General features: G+C 33.2%; 2 protein-coding genes across 3 annotated transcripts; one reads left to right on the plus strand and one right to left on the minus strand.

Annotated features, from left to right (window-relative positions):
• The first annotated feature begins 9,122 nt into the window (after window positions 1–9,122).
• Window positions 9,123–9,832, plus strand: LOC105769548 (plastocyanin). The gene has a single exon (XM_012590249.2). The coding sequence runs from the start codon at window positions 9,123–9,125 to the stop codon at window positions 9,624–9,626; it is 504 nt and encodes a 167-aa protein (XP_012445703.1). The 3' UTR covers window positions 9,627–9,832.
• Window positions 9,705–14,948, minus strand: LOC105769547 (uncharacterized). Of its 2 annotated transcripts, XM_012590246.2 has the most exons (13): window positions 14,641–14,939; window positions 12,706–12,817; window positions 12,183–12,295; window positions 11,661–11,989; window positions 11,449–11,524; window positions 11,274–11,360; window positions 11,111–11,191; window positions 10,981–11,013; window positions 10,836–10,889; window positions 10,720–10,761; window positions 10,570–10,648; window positions 10,422–10,492; window positions 9,705–10,261 (listed from the first exon to the last, which is right to left on the minus strand). In XM_012590246.2, exons 1-13 carry the CDS (start codon window positions 14,803–14,805, stop codon window positions 10,169–10,171), a joined length of 1,335 nt encoding a protein of 444 aa, XP_012445700.1. In that variant the 5' UTR covers window positions 14,806–14,939; the 3' UTR covers window positions 9,705–10,168. The 2 variants fall into 2 exon arrangements, with proteins under 2 accessions (XP_012445700.1, XP_012445699.1); XM_012590245.2 differs by lacking the exon at window positions 9,705–10,261 and having other exon boundaries at window positions 10,279–10,492; window positions 14,641–14,948.
• Between the last annotated feature and the right edge of the window lie 7,384 nt (window positions 14,949–22,332).

The following is a 22,332-nucleotide window of genomic DNA, read 5'->3' on the forward strand; positions in this document are numbered from 1 at the left end:
CGATTCACTTCTAATGTGTATATTGGGCCTCAAGGGCTCATACAAGGGACAATATGAGTATTTTATGATTGGTTTATGATATGTTTTATTAAATGTTATAAAATGTTCATATTTATTCTGTAAAGTCCGATAATGTTTCATAACCCTGTTCCGGCGACGGATAAGGGTTATGGATGTTACATTTCATATTTGAAATGAACTAATATGATTAAAGATTACACGAGCTTACTAAGCATTCATTGCTTATGTATTTGTTTTTATTTACCCTACAGATTATCGGAAGCTCTGACGGGTTGAAAGCTCGGATGGGTTGAAAGCTTGTCGGAGTTATATCACACTATCTATTGGTTCTATCGGTAATTTTAGATGATTTAACTCTGGTTATATTGGCATGTTGGAACGACGAAAATGTGCAAGTGTACACAATCGCAACAAGTAATAAAAAGTGACAAGTAAATGTCGAGTTATTGTACCCATAGGGACTGTAAAAAAGAATATTTATGAAATTAATGTTAGAACACTTTGGTGATGGAAAATATTTTGGTTTAAAGATGATTAAAAACTAAGGGTTAAAAACTAAGTAAAAAAATTTAAAAATAAAAAGGTTCTAATGCACGATTTCAAATAAGGTTTAATTAAGATGATATAATTGTGTTGGATTAATTACATTCCTTTATCTTAGAATTATTAAACTTATGTTTATACTGCTACGATTAAATTCACGGCAACTCGATAATTTGCTAACTACTACTCATACATACTTATTAAATTAATCAATCTCTTGAACATATCCTATGTCAATTCAAACAATTAACTCGATTTAATAAGCACATAAAAGACTATGTGAGGTAACAGAGTATTTCTACCTTGAAATAGTTTAATCACAATAATCTTACAAGTTATGCAAGGCATATGTATCACCAAATATAATGCTAAATTAACTTTAGCTACCTTAGACGAATAAACATGCACTGATTAAGTATTGTGTCGACTAATTACAATTTCAATACGATTTAATAATTAATTCATTAGTTATCTAACAATTAATATTGCAAGAATAACTTAGGCATGATTTTACTTAATCAAGCATCTTACCGAGGGCTATAACAGCTCAAATACAATTTCAATAATTCAAGCAGGCAAAATATAATCAACCCAACACGGATTAAATTCAAGATAGATTGATTAAAATAACCATTTCAATAGCATAAATATTCATAAACATATTTTTCAAAACAACAATGAAATTTAAAGAGATAGGGAACAAGAAGCAAATCTGGTGTTTCTCCGTGGCATGATTGATTTCTCTGTTCTTCGTTCTCCGTTGTCCTCGGCTATCAAGGTGGCTTATGAACACTTTAATTGCTGCTCAACAATGGCTAATGAGGACCTCTTTCCCAAGAGAAGAAATCGGCACTTGAACAAAGGGAAAATGGAAAGGAAAAGTTGAGAGAAAGTGAGAGAGGAGAATAGAGAATGAGAGTGTGAGGGATGATTTGAATGATCAGCAAGGGGTGGCTTTTATAGCTGATTATGGATGCTAAAAATAGCAAATTACATCAGCCAAAGAGACCCCCCTTGGCCGGCAACACACATGGCAAAGTTGAGAGATTCAACTTTGCTAAAAATAGCCTGGGGCAAATCCATAAAGCCACATTTTTTGGAGGGGATTGAATGCAAGGTTGAAAGTTCGTCACGGGCTTATTTGCAAGCTTATTTAGTCAGATAAAATGCTGATTTGGGTCAGCATATGGACGGTTCTAGGCAGCCCAATTGGTGGCTAGTTCGGTTCACTAGATTCGGTTCAACCAATGCGGTTCAACTAGACCATTTTTTTCCATAATTAATTAATAATAATTTATTTAGCCCAAATTGAATTGTGAATAAATAAAAATTAATTATATTATGAATTAACACACATTTTTGGACCATCTTACGATAGAAATAAAATTTCCTCGATGCTTCAAATTACTTCTCGGTTTTATTCTTCGAGCATTGTCTGCCGAGCCAATTTTAGCCCTTTGTGCAAATCTGTCGAAAATAGTCAAAATTAATAAAAATTAACTATAAAATTAATTAAAATTCATCATGTTTATATTTTTAACATAATTTAATTATTTTATAATATTTAATTATTTTTCGACAAGAATTTAACCGAAATAACATGATTTAAAGTTAAAAAGGCATGTAAAAACACATAAATTTTCGTGTTTCCACATGTATAAGTTAATTTGGCCAATGTTGGCTTATTAATGTTTTGTTATATCTGGCTATAGGGATGGCTCGTGATGAACATGTTTTGATGTGCATATGAGAGGCTATATCATGTTAGATGTGAGTGTTTGGTATAGTTGAGTGATGATAATCTTATAGGTATGTTAATACTTAGTACAAGTATGCATATATGTGAATTTGGTCAATTTGATAGGTTTGAATACTAGAGTATTTGTAATGATCATATATGTATAAAACTTGGTTTTAGCTTGATTTGAATGTTATGATATAGGTTGTTAATGTGTAAAAGTGTTGAGTTAGGTTAATGACAAATGGGGTGAGAAATGTGGCTTGGAAATGGCCTAATTTCGTCCACACGAGCAGAGATACAAGCGTGTGTTAGCCATGTGTAACACATGGCCAGGAGACACAACCGTGTGTCCCCTATATCTATTGAATTGAGCAAAACAGAATGTTCACACGGCCTAACACATGGGCGTGTGGTTTGGTCGTGTGACCCCTGCACCTATTTATTGCAAGTTAGTATGCTCACAAGGCCTAGCACACGAGCGTGCGGTTTGGACGTGTGACCCAAGTTAGAGAGCACCCTAATATGGGCACGGGCTGGGACACGGCTGTGTGTCCCTATTTCGAATGCCCACATGGGCGTGTTTCCCCTACATCTTGGAAAATTTTTGATGTTTTCTGAAAAATTTTCTGAGTACCCGGTTTAGTCCCGACCTATTTCTAATGTATATTTTGGGCCTCGAGGGTTCATATAAGGGACTTTATGATTGAATTCTGATATGAATACTATATGATGTGAAATATTTGTTTACTTGATTTGTAAATTTTGGTAATGCTCTGTAACTCTGTTCTGGCGATGGATACGGGTTAGGGGTGTTACAAAAACTTGATTTTATCTTTGTGTAGAATGCCTTGTTATGGCTTGTTTATGTGTAAATTGTTGAGGCTAGGTTGGTGTAAATTTGGGTGAGAAATGTGGCTTAAAAAATGGCCTTGTAACGACCCAATAGTCACGGGTCTCGAAAAGTACATTTCTGGGATTTATTAAAAATATTTACGAAGTTAGTTGTGTAGTTAATTAGGTTTTGGTTAAGTGAATTTGCATGAATTAAGAGTAATTAGGTATAAGGACTAAATTGCATAAAGAGTGAAAGTTAAATTATAGATTAAAGAAAAAGTAAAGGGACTAAAGAAGCAATTAATCCTTATTCCAACAAGTGGATGGTGTTGGTGAGTACATGTGTAAAATTTATATACATATATTTATTAATAAATTATACTTAATATTTAAGTATATATATTATATAATAATAATAATAATAAGTAAATGAAATAATAATAACAAAACAAATAAATAGATAAAAGAAATAGAAAAGAAACAGAGATAGAAATGAAAACAGAAAGGCAAAGAAAGAAAAGAAAAGAGAAAGAAAGGAGAAATTAGGGTTTCAAAGTTCAAAGCTCAATTGGTGAGTCAATTTAGTCCATTTTCTTGTAATTTTATATTTTTAACATTTCGATATTAAATACTACCCGACCCATGTCAAAATTTTAGAAATTATTGAGTTTTTAAGTGTTGTCTATGTTGAATAATTTTAGTATTAAGGATTAAATTGATAGATTTTAAGTTAGAAATGAAAAGGATTGAATTGTAGAATAAATTGTAAATTTTGAGTATTAGGGACTAAATTGTAAAAATTTGAGATTTAAGGATTTAAGTGGAATTAAGGAGTTAAATCTAGTCTAAAGTGGAATTTGTATAAAACATAAGATAAATTTAGTCTCGGTTTAGGGACTAAATTGAAAATTAGGCAAATATTGAGCAAAAATTAAAATATTCAATATGAAATTGAATTGTGTTGTATTGATATTTTTTTAATTGTTTTAATTTCGTAGCTAATGTCGTACCCGAACCCTCGACTAAAAAGGGAAAAGATAAAGTCAACGAGGAATAGCTCGAAATTTTCGATTTCTATTTCTATAATCCGAATCTAATTATTAATTGTTGTATTTTGATTAAATGTTTATGGTAAGTGATTGAGGTGAGTATTTGACATTTTGATATTGAATTGAATTTATATGTATATGTGATTATATGAAAAATTGATATTGGATATTGGTTGTTTTTGAATTGTGAAATTAAACCCTATTAACTATATCGGGCTGAGTCGGATATAGATGGCATGCCATAGGATTGGAAGAGCTCAGGGATTTCTTCGACTTCGAGTCGATGAGATACTTGGTGTCAATTATTTACTTTGGATTAATTCGATGAGGCACTGGGTGCCAATTTACTTTGGTTTAGCCGATGAGACACTGGGTGTTTGTCAAATTATTACTTCGAATTATCCGATAAGGCACTGGGTGCCAAACTAGTGTGTTTTGGTTGGATCCGTGTATCCGTCCGAGTTGTGTTAATAGGGGTAATTAATTGAAATTGCATTATGATTGATGTTAGATGATATTGCATGTGAAATGAAAATGGGACAATGAATTGAAATATGGATTGAGACACATGAATTGGATATGGAATGAACAAAATAATTGTTTAAATGATATGTGTATTATATTGTGAAAAGTTATTTATATAGCAAATATTAGAATTGAGATATTGTGAAACAAATGAAATGTGCTATGGTTATTGAAATATTTAGATTGTATATTTGTGATTTCATATATATTTTTTATATTCAGATTATAGAAATACCACTGAGTTTTACTCAGCGTACGGTTTTGTTTTCCGTGCGCAGGTTAGGTACTAAATTTTGATCTTCGATTCAGCATTCAACAACGGTCCCGAACTCAAACGTGCTGATGTTATCCTTTTGAAATGTGTCGGCATGTATCTAGGGTGTCTAATTAATAGTTATTTTGTGGATTGAATGTAAATAAAGTTAATATTGGTTTGGTATATATATACATGTGTTTGTGTTTGAAGTTTTATTTTGGCATGATAAATTTGGTGTTTAAGTGCTCATAAGCTAAGTAAAATGAATTAAATTAGATATGTTTATATTTGGACTTGAATGATATTTTGATGATATAATTGCGGTACCAATGAGGGTACATTGGTTAGGCACCTAGGATTATTGTTTTGACATGTTTTGGATGTGTTCGATCGTGTTTTGAATTAGTTAAATGAATGATTTTTGAGTTGCTTATTGTCCAAGCTTGCAGGGAATGGTAAACTTGCTGCTTAAGGTACATTTTGAGTTCACACGGCTAGACACACGGGCGTGTGACTGGACTGTGTGAGACATATGGCTAGCACACGGCCGTGTGAACCCTGCAGCTTTAAAATTTTTTATTATTTTTTGAAAAATTCTCTGAGTTTTTGAATTAGTCCCAACTTGTTTCTAACACATAATTTGGGCCTAGAGGGCTCGAATAAAGGACAATATGTATGAGTTTGATTGGTTTTGACTTGAATATTACATAATATGAAATGCATTGAAATTATGTCTGTTTGATTGGTAATACTCCAAAACCCTATTTCGGTGACGGATGTGGGTTAAAGGTGTTACAGGCCTATTTTCGTCTACAAGGATAGAGACACGGGCATGTGTCTCAGCCGTGTGTGATGTACGGTCAAGTGACACGGTTGTGTGTCCCTTGTATCTTTTAATTTGAGCAAGTCAGTATGCTCACACGATCTAGCACATGGGCGTGTGGCTCGGTCGTGTGACCCAAGTCAGAGAGTTACACGAGCATGGACACGGGTTGAGACATGGCCGTGTGTCCCTATTTCGAATGCCCACACAACCTGGCCACACAGCCATGTGTCCCCTGTAGCTTTGAAAATTTCAATGTTTTCTGAAAAATTCTTTGAGTACCTAATTTAGTCCTGACTTGTTTTTAACACGTAATTTGGGCCTCGATGGCTCATATAAGGGACAATATGTTTGATTTTGATTAGTTTCTGGCATGAATGTTATATTATATGAAATGTCTATTTATTTGATCTGTAATCTCTAGTAATGCTCCGTAACCCTATTTTGGCGATGGATACGGGTTAGAGGTATTACAAAACTGCTTCGAAACTTGGTTCTGAAATTTCGACATACAATGGCCATCTTTCATGAAAACTTAACAAAACCTGAAAAAATTTTAATGAAACTTTCAGAAGAGTTTAGAAACCTTCTAGTCATATCAAAAAGAGTTGAAAAATACTTTGAAGCGTCAATTTTATTCAAAATCCCGAATTTCACCATTAACGACCCAGATTTCAACATTTATTCAAAAATTTTGATTCAATAGATAAAAACTCAATTTAAAAGGCTAGATATCATAAAAAAACTAATAAGATAACGAAACATTACCTTTGTTAGGAGAAAAATGGATGTTTGGTGCAAATCCAAGGAAACCCATAAATTGAACAATGGTAAAATTAATGGTGTTTTTGATGCTTTTCTTGAAATTCTAGGGAGGCTTAATACTTGGAAGACGATAGAAATTAAAAGGATTGATGTTTGGAATATCAAAATAGATGAATGGTATTTGAGGTTTCAAGGGACGACAATAATAGGTGAGGGAGAATAGCGTTTCTTGAGTTTCTTGCGTTGAAAAAGGGGAAAATAGGTTGATTTTAAAGTTTTGGTTTATTTTCCATTAGGCCACTCCTAATTTAAACCCTTTTTCAAAACAATCCACTTTTAAAAATTAAATATATTTTCTACATTATTTTCAAAAATTGATTTAACTTTCAAAAAGCTATAGTCAAATATATTTTCGGGTACCATAATTTAAAATTTTTGAACCCATTTTGAGTCGAAATTCCTAATTTACCTTCGAAACTTCTAGACCCAATTTTGGGATGTGACAAGGTCTCTAAGTTCGAGTTACCAACTAACATTGACTGCATGCCAAGGTTGAAATCGAGGGCTGAAACTGATGAATGTCTTCCCATTAATGATTCTGAAATTTTCTTATAGGAGCTTTGTAACAACACTATGAAACCATTGTACAACCATGTGATTGGGCGTTCTGCTTCTTGTTCTCGAAACAACTTTACGAGAACTATTGTTGAACTCTAACCACTTTCCTTGACATTGACAAAGTGGGCATACAACTCTAGCATATCAATTTCATTAGAGCAATGCCTATCGAGCATCGCCTTGACATCCATGTCCCCTTTGACCTCAAATATATCATATCTAACAAGTTCAGTGGCATTGTATATCTATATTTCAAACTCATAATTATCATTCAATTTGAAGTCGACACTTTTCTTCTAATTCTTGACCGAAGCTCATTCAATTTTATGCTCCAGTTGAAAGCCAATTTTGTAGATTGGGCTCGGTATCATAAATTTGACTGTCGTAATAAATAACAACTCTAATTCATCTACTCATCATCACCCAAATAACTTGTTTCACATGTTTAAAACGAAAACATACTACAGAAAAATAAGTATTCATTATTCAAATTAAAATGACGACACTTACTTGAACTAATTTACTTTGTTGGGTCAATTTTTAAATGTCAAATTTTTAACATCAATAATGGCCTCCTTATGCAAACCTCCTTATGCAAACCTCTATGAAAACAATCTGCTCGAAATCTAACTATGACAACCTCTACATAAAATGTCTTCATTTTATAGGAAATTCTACCACCAAATATGAAATATAATTTCAAAATGTTGAAAAAGATTGGACTTGACAAGTAAAAAATGCTTCTTGGTAAAAGCATTTTTTGAAAACTTTTTAAAGATAACATTATTATCTGCCACCGAAAAGATTGGATGGGATGTGTGAATTTTATCCTAGGATTCCTGGGTGTAAGGTTAGGGTTGGATCATGGTTTTAAGAAACACGTCGTGGGGGACATGTTTAGTTGGGGGAGGCGTTTTTGTTTTCTCTTTCAAAAAATGACATGTTTCCCTAAATTTCGGAAAAAAGTGACTTAAAATACTAATTTTTGTTTAAAACCAACATATTTACTTAATTCTCCCATTTTCGTCTTATGTTTTTCTATACATTAATAAAAATTATATAATATCCTTTACATATAATGCAAGTGAATTAAAACCAACATATAATAAATATATATGTATTATGAGTTGGTTAATCCATTGAATTAAGACTATAAAAATGGAATAATTAAATTAGTCGATTGAATCTTATCTCGATTTGCATTGATATTGTTATTCGTAAAAGAGGATGTGGGCTCAAGCTCGTTTAATCGTGTTTTATCCTCCTAGTTAAAAGTTGGGAAGAGATTATAAAGAGTTTTAGATATTATATATAAAAAAATTAAAATTATAATAAGAGAATGATTAGCTAAGTGGATTAAGTATGAAAAAAGATCAAATCCAACGATTTAACTATTTGGTAACTATCATCAATGATGTTTGAATCGGACCGGATCAGTCGTTTGAACCGATTGAATCGAGAATTGATTAAGGCATCGATTCAGAGAAAATTATTAGATTAATTAATCCAAAAGATGATTTGAATAAATTAAACTGAATAATTAAATCATTTTTTAAATTTTTAATAATTTATTTAATTAAATCGATTCAGTTAATAAATTAATAACTTAATTGATTCCATGGCAAACCGGATATTGAAAACTTTAGCTACCATGGCTTTATTAGTAAGGCATAATCTTTCCTCATCCACTCCATCTCTTCTCCACCTCATATCTGAGGGTAGATGCCACGTCGTGGGATAGTTATCTGGGCTAGCCAATCATATCAATCCTTAAGTGGATGACCCATTTCTCCATCCATTCACCTTAGCAACCTGATAAACTCCTATTCCTCCTCTAATTCCAACCACACAAATCGAACCTCATCTTATTAAAAGCCAACCTCTCATTGTTTTTCCGTTTGAGTTACTCTCATTGCGACTCTGGATACATTCAGCAAGCCTTGCACAATGGCCACCATCACCTCTGCCGCTGTCGCTATCCCATCTTTCACCGGCCTTAAAGCCGGTGCAACCGCAGCTAAAGTTAGCGCCACAGCGAAGGTTGCAGCCTCTCCAGTCCCAAGGGTCAGCATCAAGGCCTCCCTCAAAGACGTCGGTGTTGCTGTTGCGGCAACTGCTGCAAGCGCAATCCTTGCCAGCAATGCCATGGCCATTGAAGTCTTGCTCGGCAGTGACGATGGGGGTCTGGCTTTCATTCCCCAAGAATTCAGCGTAAGCCCAGGGGAGAAGATTGTGTTCAAGAACAATGCCGGATTCCCACACAATGTTGTGTTCGATGAGGACGAAATCCCAAGCGGCGTCGACGTATCCAAAATCTCCATGCCTGAAGAAGAGCTACTCAATGCCAAAGACGAGACTTACGCTGTTACCTTGACTGAGAAAGGAACCTACAGTTTCTACTGTTCTCCTCACCAGGGTGCAGGTATGGTTGGAAAAGTCACAGTTAACTGAGTTATACATTTATCTTTTCAACCCCTTTGTGCTTTGTATGTATCATCTCACACATCTCTTCTACTTTTTGAGCACTAGAGTTTCGAGTATTGGGGATGGATGAGGTGATATTGAAAAATCATCTATGATGCTTTTGTATCTTCGTATCTTGTACTTTAAATTTGTCTCATATTTGCTTGTAATCGGATTTCAGTTTTACCCTTCAACATCTTAGCTCTGGTTACCCAACAGATGATTTATTTTAATTCTGCTTTGCCATCTAAATTTTCTTTTTAATTTAAACTGACTCCTAATGATACATAGTTGAAGGGATATTCCCAGTTCTAATGAAATAAATAAAACATAATGAGCCACTCCCAAAAAAACATACAAAGGAAAAAATCATTAATGTGTTGCTTCTAGGACGAGGTAGCAGCACCACCCTTCGAGTAGCCTCTAAGCTCTATATCTATGATATATACCAGAAGTCAAATGGTTTGATAAAGGACCATTCCAACTTCCAGTGAGGAATGGGTTCAGGGTTTGGAACACACATTCCTTGCTTAGGCTGTTTCCATGTAGTTGCAGTTGCCAACTCTTTGACTTGAAATTGGAGGGATGGCCCTTATCATGAGACTCTGGACAAAAGCTATCATCTGCTTTATACAAAATAATAACAACAACAAAAATTCAATTAGTAACTCTACCCCTATCATGTAGTTGCAGATTAAATGTCCTTCGCAGCTGCATTTTACAACTCCGAAGTGACTGGACATGGGACTGAATTATTCCTCCCATAACATGTTGTGTTCTTACCGAGGCAAACCCGACGCACATAATACTGAAACCGGGGAAATAAAATGGCGCTCTTTCGGACAGGAACAAAGCTGGAAGAATGAGTAAACTAAGTCAGTCTTAAATCCTGAATCAGTCTAAGGATGAACTGAATCGAGTTTTGGTTAACCTGTTAGAGGAGAGAAAGCCAAGGGGGAAGCAACATTGGCAAAGGAACCTATGCCTGAAATAATCCCTTGAGCCTTCCCCTGAATAAAAGAAATAGGCATTAGCCTGTTTTAACAAACGCACAAACAAAGCTTTATCTACCAAATAATACCTGCTCACAGGGCCCAACTTGTTTAGACACGATGCTCCTTATCTGCATATTGTAAGGCAAACATTGGTATGCTGCAAGTATGTGGAAGATTTTGTAAACAATAAGTAAAAGCTTACACATGGTTGTGAAAAAACATAGAATAAGGAAAACATGGCTGCTGCATAAGGTACCTGCCATTTTATTTGAAGCAAAACGACAATTAACCGTATTAAAAGTTCAAGGAAACTAGAATTTTGAGTGTTGGTTAAGTTCAATATTTACCCAGAAGGACCATGCAATGCTATAGAAGATCATCTGCGTTCAAACCCATAAATTATTAAATAAAGAATTAGGAAACATTACAATTACAACAGTTTAAATATACAGAATATCAATGGAAAATGTAGCTTACATGTGCAGAGCTAAAAAATAGGCCTACGGACAACAATCTCTCCTCTCCGAGAGCAGGAGCTAGTATGGGCATGAGAAGCAGCTGCAAGATTGTTTTCATTTTCAGATCAACAGAGAAATTGCAGATAAAAGAAGAACCGAATGACTAAAAGGAAGTGTCATGCCTGGGATATGGTCCCTGCAACTCCAGTTATAACCATTAAATCAGCAAACTGATCTTTGTTGAAGTGAAACCTGGCCTTTAAATAGTACTGCAAAGGAAACTTCATCTGGTTCATCTATTGGTAGCACAATTTAAGATTATAAAAGTTGAAATCAGGAAATTGCCGAAAAACGTACCAGTAATGAAGCATGGAGGCCAACATCCGCAAGATTGCTGAAAAATGAAACAATTGCCGCTTGTGAAAATGTCAAGCTGTTACACCATTGCCGTTCAATTAAGAACATTAGGTACTTTCGTTCACAGAAGAATCAAACAATAAAAGCATTGAAGTAAAAGCTTTAATGCCAACTAAAACTCTTTTTATCAAACAAAGGATAACTTCGGACACCTGCTCTTCAACAAGGCAAGCATATCCTCCATGGAAGGCATGGTTTTGAACACCTGCATTTTCTTGTCCGGTTCCTTGTTTTGATTAGCAACACCATCAGATTTTCCTTCGGAGATAATTGGGGTTGAAAGGTTATCATTTATGATCGAATCCGGGAGGAAAACCCTCATGTAAATCGCTGAAAGCATCGCCATTGCTGTCGAAACCTGGAAAGTGGAGGCAGTCGAGAGAAAGCGAGTAGACAGAGTTCCGCAGACAAATGCACAAGACCCAATACCAGACAGAATCCCAAAAGCTGAAGCTCGTCGCCCTTCCGGAACATTGTCTGCCTGAAAAACATCTCAAGTTTCAGACACTGTAAAACATTGACGGCCGAAAAATCATGGAGAGAATTTGGGTAAAGACCGTTAGGATAAATAAAACTAGCCCGCAGTACAGAGGCAGTCGCACATTGAGCTTAATGGCAATTTAGGAAAGGGCCGAAAGGCCAATTTAATGAAGAGAAACGAAACAGATGTTTACCACATAAGCAAGAGAGAGACAATGGACACTTCCTTCGCAAAACATGGCAGTGAGAATCTTGAGGATATAGTAGGCATAAAAGAAGCTCCTGGTTCTGCTGTAAGCCAGTATTGCTGCCAAAAGAGGAGTGCGTCATTTCCATGTTTTTCGGTCTTCAGCAGTGGCAAACAATTTTGCAACATCATAGTCAAGCTTTTATGAATTACCCATATTTCCTTTTCCTCTTGAGTTGAGGCCATACATCACAATTTGGAATCTGACTATAAATTGCAATACACAGTTAATTTATTTCTTTATTGAGTGATGGATTCCAACTTGTAATATTATCCAGGTTAGGTTTTGCTAATTCTTTATTGCCACTCCTCCCTGGTACCTATTTTGGTTAATAGATGTTGGTACGTAGGTTGAAGCTTTCCCTTCTAGTTTAAGTCCTCAGGACTTACGAATAAATGCTACATAGCGTTTGTCATTTTCAACTCTGAAATTGAAATATACATATACATAGTTTTGCACTGCAATTTACCTAATGGAAATATGGTGAGAGTGATGGGTACTGTAAGCAAAGCCTTCCTTCCGTACTTATCAGAGAGATTACCAACCAAAGGCATCATCACAAAGGATCCAAGCCCAATGATCTGCATAAATCGTGTGATCCTTTATGTTAATGGCTGCTTTTGTTGGTTAATAGTATCGTAAGCAGTAACCCCGAGTAAAGAAAGATAAAAGGGAATGCCAATTGGCCATTTAATGTCTATAAAAGACACGAGTTCCAATTCCAAGAAAGAAGGGAAAAGAAGGCAACACATGTGACATTAATGTGAGCGTGGGTCCTCTCTGTCTCACTTTACTTTGTTCACTCTCACACACATAACTGAAAGGAAATAGCCATAAAATATTGTTTTTTTTCCCTTGAAACCGAGGGGAAGTTTCCTTTCATGTTAACAAGGAATTTTTGCCCTTGATCAAAATCTGCTACTATACCCTTGAAAGCTACAAATAAAATTAAACAGACAACATTGACCCTTGAAGATGGTAAAAAGAAAAGAAAACAAACATATTTGATTTGATTTATAATGCAGAAACTTCATCACGCAAAAGAGGTTTAATCAGTCAATTCAACGAAAAATGCCCAGCAAATGATAAAACACTATTATCTAAATTAACGTAAATGTCAACAGAAACATGGATGCAATTACTTTTAATAAATTAAAAAAAAAACAGGGTGACGAAGAAGAGTATTGCTAAATGAGATTTGATCGAGCTCTTTATCCATGTTTCTTTTTATTCAGGCGACACTTAAAGGTATCCATGAGAATGACACATTGCTTGTGAGTTAATAATGAACTTCTTCTTCTTCTTCTTCTTTCATATTTAGTAAACATTACGAATTAAAGAGGAAATTTTGATCAAGTTAAAGAAAAGTTAATGCAGTACCTGTCATTCATTAACATTCAGTACAAAAAGGAAATACCAAGTTTACACACTAAGCAACTGTTGATTCATTAGACTCTATCTTTAACAATATTTCCTTCATTTGAACTCTGTAAAAATCAAGACTACCAGGGGAAATAGTGGAAATTATGTAGAAGGTGCATGGAATGAACAAAATCTTCGATCAACTGTGTACGAACTATTTGTATAACGTTTGTTTATTAAGCTAAATAAATGAGTATGAACAAGATTTTTATATCCATTTAATAAATGAACGAATACAAACAGAGGTGTGTTCGGTTCGTTTATATTCACAAACAAGCTCGTTTATTGACTCGTTTATTTGTTGATGATATTTTCTTATAAAAATATATGGTTGTAAATGAATAGAGCATTCAATGAACATGTTCGTTTATATGCTTGTATGTATGTATTTATTGTTTGTTTGTTTATTATTTATTAACATTGTTCGTGAACATGTTCAATTATATGTTCATGAACGTGTTCGTTTAATGTTCGTAAATATTAAACAAATATTAAACGAATGAACATGAATTCACATAATTTTAAATAAACGAACATGAACAAAAATTTGAAATTCTTAACGAACACAAATTGAATACGAACAAACTTAAAAATAAACAAATGAACATGAATAGAGATTTGTTCATTCGATGGGCGAGGAGACAAAAGTGGAAAGCATCTCTTTTGAAAGTTGATATAGAAGGGAAGTTTCGTTAAATTAGTAAGACAAAACAGAGTACCATTTCCACTTCCTAATGGTTAACATCACAGTTTGTTAGAAATTGTATTTCACAACTATATATTTTTTTTCCATTTAAGATTAACCAAAACCTTCAACTATGTCCAATTTAAGGACGCCCTTGTGTGTGTGTGTTTCTGATAAACTGGAATTGGGAAGGAACTGCATCTTAAATATTTTTGGTTTTGGATGACAATGAACATATATATATAAGTGCAAGAGAATTAAAACCTTAAAAAGAAAATGGCACTAGGATATTATTACCGCTTGTTGGAATCCGGAGATGTAAATGGCGAGAGAGCATTCATCTCTTCCGGGGCAAAGCGCGGCCATTGTAACGTCGGTGATGGCCGGAATCACCATGAAGGAGGCAAAGTTGTGGAGGAAGAGTGTCATGAAGAGGTGTCTTAGCCCTGACAGCTTCCCCATTGCTCTTTTTCTCTCTCTCTCTCTAACTACAAGCTAAGGAGAGAAACACTTAAAGGGGAAAAACAAATAGGTCTCGCAAATAATTTGAAAACAAGAAGACTGTAAAGGACGTTAATTTAAAGCTTAAGTGAAGTGCATAGTTTGCCGATTTTATATCACAGTTTCGCATGTCATTTTCGCTATTTGTAGTGGTTATTGGTGAGTCATAAGCTGACAGCTTGTTTTCCACATGAAGAAATCACAGACAAATAAGAATAATAACAAACTCGACGTTAGGCGGATGCTGGGGGTCCAATGTTATTAGTAACTGCACAGAACTAATTACTTAGGAAATATTGAATGAAAGATGATCGAATAACTTCTGTATTGTAAAATCTATTTTCATCAGTACTCATATAGGACTTATATACTTGTATGGGATCACCTAACTGCTGTTAACCATATACTAACAATACCCCAGACTTACTAACAGAATAACAACCTAACTTATTCCTATACTCTAACAAATGTAGAAGGCTTGATCCTCTTGAAGCCAAAATGAGGCAATGTCACAGGTTGTGGCTTTAACCATGCTTCTTTTCCCTTTCTCTATTTTTATTACAGTCGAAAAATGAAGTTAAAGATAATTATGTAAGAATGCGTAGCTTGCAAGACCTGTCAAAGGGCTAAACAAATTTGAAAAAAGAAAAATCAAATAAGGACCCCCTTTCGAAGCGTATGAAGTATCTGATTACGCCTCGAAGCGTGCAAGCTTGGTGTTTGGCATTTGGATTGGGTTTACGTCACTTGAACTAATTGCATGTGTTTGTATATATAATATTTTGGGGGGGGTATTATGTGTGTATATTTGATTGATAAAGACATACTGTTTTATATTTTCTTTTATGAGCTAAAGTTTCATTCATCCAAAAAAGCAGGAATCTTGCAATAAAGAGTAATTAAAATAAATCGAACCTAATTAGAAGTTGAATGTAACAAAACATAGTATTAAGGAATGAGCGAGTTGCGACAGAGGTCAACATTTATAAGCCCCTAGCTTGCAGAACTATTACAACATTTTTAAATATTTATAGTATTTCAATAATTATAAAGGAAAAATTTTAATTAATTAAAAGTTACGCTTTTTTGTTACTGATCAAGAGTTCATCATAATAAGTTAAATCTTTTAAGTACGAAGAGTTACAATACTTGATTTTTTGACAAAAAAATATAATTATTCAAGCAGTATTTTTTGAATAGTTATGATTATTTAAGAGATGTTTCTTGAATAATTATATCTTTTAGTAGTTATATCTATTTAAGAGATATTAGTTGAATAATTATATCTCTTTTAAAGATGTGATTATTAAAAAAGATATCTATTGAAAGTTATGTCCCTATTAGAGGTGATCATGGGTTGGGCTACTTAGCCCGGCCCAACGGCCCGCCCAAAAAATAGGAGAGCGGGCAAAAATATAGGCCCGAAATATGAGTTTGGGCAAAAAATGAGGCCCGTTTAGAAAACAGGCTGGGCCTCAAGTAAAACTTTTTTGGCCCGAGCCCAGCCCAGCCCAAATTATATATTAAATATATATTTTTTATTTTTAATCAAATATATATTTTATATATATTTAATATGGGCCGGGTCGGGCTCGAGCTTAGCAATAGAGGTGATCATGAGCCGAGCCGGGCCGGGTTCAGGCTGGGCCCAAATAAAATATTAGGCCCGTTTTCTAGGCTCGGGCCTGACTCGGCCCGAAATATGGGCCTAAAAATTTGTCCTAGCCTAGCCCAAAAGAAAATTGCTAAGCCCGAGCCTGGCCATTTTTTTGCCCAAACCCATATTTCGGGCCTATATTTTTACCCAAACCCTCCTATTTTTCAGGCAGATTGTCGGGCCGGGCTGGGTAGCCCAACCCATGATCACTTCTACTTAGAAATTTTCTCTCGGGTCGGGCTTGGACAAATTTTTAGGCCCATATTTCGGGTTGGGCTGGGCTCGAGCCTAGAAAAAGGGCCTAAAATTTTGTCTTGGCCCGGCCCGGCCCATGATCACCTCTAGTCTCTATGAAGAGACATGAAAATTCCTATAAATAGGAGTGGAATTTCATTTGAAAAATATACCAAAAGTTCTCAAAAGTTCTTTCTATTCTTCCTCAATCTTCTACTATTCTTAGATGTTTTATAAAAAGTTACTGTAGAAATTCTTTATAGAAATTAATTTTCTTGTTATACTCTGCTCAGTGCTTAGCAGACTATTTTTAATAATACGAAACGCAAATAGCCACCGAGCTTCATTGTATGCTCGAGTTTAATTTGCTTGAAACACATTTGCACATCGAGCATACATGGGGGTGAATAAAACTTTAAAAATAATTTGGCACAAGATGATAATGCATGGTGGATAGATACTGGAGCAACCAAACATGTATACAAAGATAAAAACATGTTTACAATTTTCACAATAACAATGTGAATATGGCAATAACTTGTACATGGAAAGTTTTTTCGCCGCATCTATAACAGCCCGATTTTGACCCTAATCGGAACAGTAGTTTCAGGACAACGAATGTGAGTTAGAAAAATATTTTAAAATTATTTTCTATGTTTATTATGTGTGAATTTACTTGTGTCAAATTTTTGTGCTTTAATTTCATCGTTTGAGTGTCCGATTAAATAAAAGGATTAAATCGCGTAAAATAAAAATTTAGTAGTTATTTCTAAAAGGGTCGAATAGTGGTTGTTCTTTTAATATGGAGGTTTTATGTTGCAATATGACCATTGAAAAGATACTGGACGGCATTATGTTTATAATATATAGTTTTTATATTATTTATAAATGTTATAATATATATTATATTATAATGTTAAAATAAAACAAATAAAAGCCATTATCATCTTTTATTTCTTTATCTACTAACTGAAACTAAAGAAAAGAAAAGAAGAAAAACCTAGCTATTCGGCCATCTTTGAAGCTTGATTCAAGATCAAGAACCAAAGAAAACGGAACTGGATCGGGGAAAAACAAAAATAAACGAATAGTCAATTATTTCGTCCGTCGATATCCGAGGTAAGTCTATAACATATAAATGTTGTTAAATTTGTAAATGTATAAATGTTATTTGTTGAATTGAATTTTTTGGATATATATGTGTATTGGCTGAATGTGTGATAAGCCAGGAAGTTTTATTTCGTGTTTGATTCGATCGAGATACATTGTCCGGAAGCCCCGTACGAACTCTACGAATGGTTAGGATACATATGTCATGACATAGGATTCCGATATGTGTTTTCGTGTAAGACCTCGTCTGGGACGTTGGCATCGACTTGTGTTTACGTGTAAGACACTGTCTGGGACAGTGGCATCGATATGTGATTACATGTAAGACCACGTCCGGGACGTTGGCATTGTACGAGCCTTTCGACTATCCGCGTATCCTTTTTAATTCCGAACGGTTCAACGGGCAATGTTAAGTGAAGATCGAATGTGAAATCAAATAAAAAGGTTCAGGTATGTACATATAATGATGTTAATATATGAGATTATGAAAGTAAGGTAAGTTGAATGATTGAATTATTGATATAATGATACATGTTAATGTGAATTATGTGCAAGTTTATGTGATTGTATACAAATTCGACCTTGTGATGTTAATATATTGCATAAGGTGAAGACAAAATATGTTAATATACATAAATGAGTATTTGATCAAAAGAAAGTTGGTACAAGGTATACATGATTTGATACTGAAATTATAAAATATATATATGAGATTATGATAAGTTATCATTATTTACTATGAATAAATTGTGTATATGAATTCATGATTCTTTTGCTTATGACTTACTAAGCTTAAATAACTTACTGGGTGTGTTCTTATTTACCTCTGTTTTATAGATTTTGGAGTCAAGTTACGAGCTCGGGAATTGTTAGCAAAGTCTATCACTCTATCGACTAACTTCGGTATTTTATAAGCTGAAATTTTTCTTTGAAACTATGGCATCTATAGGCTAGCTTTGGAGTTAGTTTAATTCGAAAGTGTTTGTATAAAAGCCATGCGAAAATGGCTTAATTTCCTTGCTTGTGTTCGGTTTTGGTTTAATTATGGCTTAAGTTTATTTAGGTCATGGTTTAATCTTATGTGGATAGTAATCACATGGTTTAATCTTTTGTTCATGTGTTTCGACAATAAGGTAGATGAGGTATGTTTGATGTATTTTAGTAAGATAAAAAATCTTAAGTTTAAGTGATTTTGGTTATGTGTTATATATATATGTATGATATGCTTAGTATGTTTTGTTATGGTGATTTGATATTATTTAACTTAAGTAAATTAGGTATGAGTAATGAACGTGTTAAGGTCATTTGGCTTTGTAATTAAATTATTTGAAAATCGTTATATGGTATGGTTTGTGAGTGTGGATGAATAGGTGTTTCGGTTTGAATAATTTGATATTAGATGGACAAGTATTGGATTTATGTTACATGTACCTATAAGTTTATAATGTATTTGCATATATATTGACTATAAAGGCTTGGTGCTAAATGGTAAATAATGAATTATGTGTATGAACATATTTGGCTTGTTAAAATATGTGATATGTGTATGGTATGATTATATAAATATGAAGTAAATAAGGTTTCCTATATGACCTAATAGGTAGTTAATTTATTGGTTAAGTGCATGTGTTCTAACTATGGTATTTGAGCATGTGAAATATGTGTAATATTGGTTGTTATTTGTGTTCAAGATACTTTAAATTATTATAGTTTATGCGCATAATCTTGTGATGAATTAAAATGGCTAAGTATATGATATGTTTGATAATTGTTAAATAAATGAAATTGAATTAATGGATGTCTTAATGCATGCTAGGTATGAGATGATTATATGTTCGAATATACATTGGTTATTTTGATTTAGTTGTAATGGCAAAGTATGCAACTTTATTATGCTTGAATGGTTAGGTATATGTACTTTGAATTGATTATAAAGCATGCGAATTTGGTATACAATTATTTGTTCTTTGTGTTCAATAATGTTTAATGTGACTATAGTGACATGAGTATGTTATAATAATATTAAAGTTATGTTCAGCTATGATTGTAATTTGTAATGTGATATGATTGAAGTATGTTTGATAATGTTTTAGGCATTTGAAGGCCATGCATTTGAATTTCATACGATTCGAACTTTGTATTAATGAAGCATGATTTGTATATGTGAAATGATTTAAAATATATATACATATATATGAATTGATTTAGAAAACTTTTATAAAGAAGATTATATTGCCTAGTAGTTGAATTCAATTGAATGTCTATTTTGAGTTGTGTTTTGTTAGGTAATATCTCATAACCCTAATCTGGCGACGGATTCGGGTTAAGGGGTGTTACAGCATCAATCAAAGGCAAAGATTCTATTGAACTACAATTCACTTTTGGAAATGTTTTAACCTTGCATGATGTATATTATATACTAGAAGTTAGGAAGAATTTAGTATTTGGAAGTCTGTTGAATAAGTTAGAATAAGTTTATTTTGTCTAATGGAGGATTTTTGGTAGGGAAAGAGTATATGTATGAGGGTATGTTTAAACTCAATATTATTAATAAGAATAAAGATGTTGTTTCGCTTATATGGTTGGATCTTCTTGTTTATGGCATTATAGATTAGATAATTTGAATTATAGAAAATTGAACGACATGCATAAATTAGATTTAATTCCTTTTTAATAATAATATTGAAAAATGCAATACATGTATGTTGACTAAAATTACTAGAAACCCATTCCCTAAGGTTAAAAGGAAAACAAAATGTTTAATTTGATACATTATGATTTATAAATTATTTATTTATTTCATATAGCATATAGAAGGTGAAATGTATAATTGTAACACCCCTAACCCGTATCCGTCACCGAATTAGGGTTAAGAGGCATTACTAATCAAAACACAACTTAGAACAAACATTCAGTATAATTCAATAATTTTAACTGTTACATATAAATAGCTAGGTCTAATATTAAACATGCAAAATTTTAAACTTCTTTTTTGACCATTTAAAACCAAAAAAAATATATTACAATCCAGCTAAAGCATAAGAATATAAGCCATTTTCGTATGGCTATTAATTTCATATACAATATATCAAAGTACGACTTTCCAAAACATTTATCTAGCATGTACATGCCATAGTTAAAATTTAAACAGTTTAATACCGAGACAGTAGATAGAGTGATGAACTTGCTGACGATCCCCAAGCTTGAAGCTTGATCTTTAAGTCTATAAAACAAAAAGACATAAACAAACAAAGTAAGTTTTTATAGCTTAGTGAGTCTATAGCATAACAGAAATTATATAAATAATTATGTAATTTCCTGGTACACTTAATGAATTCGCAAATACTATATATGTTAACTATTACATATAGTCAAATGCATACTTAATTATCAACTCTTAAAACCGAATGTATATTCACTATAAACATGAATAGCCGAATGCTTATATACATATATGCTTAACAAGTATTAGCTCCAAATGTATATACACTTTGAACATGAATAGTAGAATGCATATATATACATATACTTAACAAATATTATAACCAAATGTATATATGTATTTATCACCGCATATATCTAAATGCATATATGTACTTAACATGTACATATAATCAAATCTATAGAAAATACCAATCACATTTTGTATCTGTGTATATATATATACCAATCATAAACTTTTAACCTAACTCATATATAATGCATATAACCAATGCATTCTTATTTAACATTTACTTATAAACAAATGTTTATACACATATACATATATATATATATATATATCCCAATTGTGTATATGGATACTCATCAATTTCATATGCCAAATGCATACATATATATATATACCTTTCAACTACATATAACAGATGCATACATATATACATTTATCAACCACCTATGCCGAATATATGCACAACTTCTTCAAACACATGAATCTGAACATTCACATAATTTAAACAGATTCACCGGTGCTTAGCCTACTAGGCTTAAAACCTGATTCAGTACACCGACAATTAGCCTGTTAGACGTAAAGCCCGAAATATTTCACCGGCATCAAGCCTGCTAGACATAAAGTCTGAAACATTTCACCGGCATCAAGCCTGCTAGACATAAAGTCCAAAATATTTCACTGGCATTAAGCCTGCTAGATGTAAAGTCTGAAACATTTCACCAGCATTAAGCCTGCTAGACGTAAAGTCTGAATCATCTTACTTTCAAACTATATATGTATATAAAATCCTTGCATAAAGATTCAGCTCAAAATTCATAACTTATATCTTTAAAACACATGGATATATAAATCTTAATCACCAAATCTAACTTGATAATTTAATAATTCAACCAAAACATATTTATATATATAACCTCATACTTTAGATTCTACTACTAATATCATAAGATTTAACTTATAATATACTATGTACCTTTAACATTCAAATACAACATACACCTATATAAGTTCATATACCATTTCAATACAAGATCTT

Source organism: Gossypium raimondii, chromosome 5, assembly GCF_025698545.1.
Source record: "Gossypium raimondii isolate GPD5lz chromosome 5, ASM2569854v1, whole genome shotgun sequence".
Lineage (NCBI taxonomy): Eukaryota > Viridiplantae > Streptophyta > Magnoliopsida > Malvales > Malvaceae > Gossypium > Gossypium raimondii.

What these genes read in the sequence shown, in the direction of transcription:
- LOC105769548 (XM_012590249.2), top strand. Translation starts at nt 9,123, where the DNA reads ATGGCCACCATCACCTCTGCCGCTGTCGCTATCCCATCTTTCACCGGC.
- LOC105769547 (XM_012590245.2), bottom strand. Translation starts at nt 14,805, where the DNA reads ATGGGGAAGCTGTCAGGGCTAAGACACCTCTTCATGACACTCTTCCTC. An exon ending in GTCTCTCTCTTGCTTATGTG is followed by an intron (nt 11,990 to 12,182) that starts GTAAACATCTGT and finishes GATGTTTTTCAG; the next exon opens with GCAGACAATGTTCCGGAAGG. An exon ending in TATTTTTTAGCTCTGCACAT is followed by an intron (nt 11,014 to 11,110) that starts GTAAGCTACATT and finishes GTTTGAACGCAG; the next exon opens with ATGATCTTCTATAGCATTGC.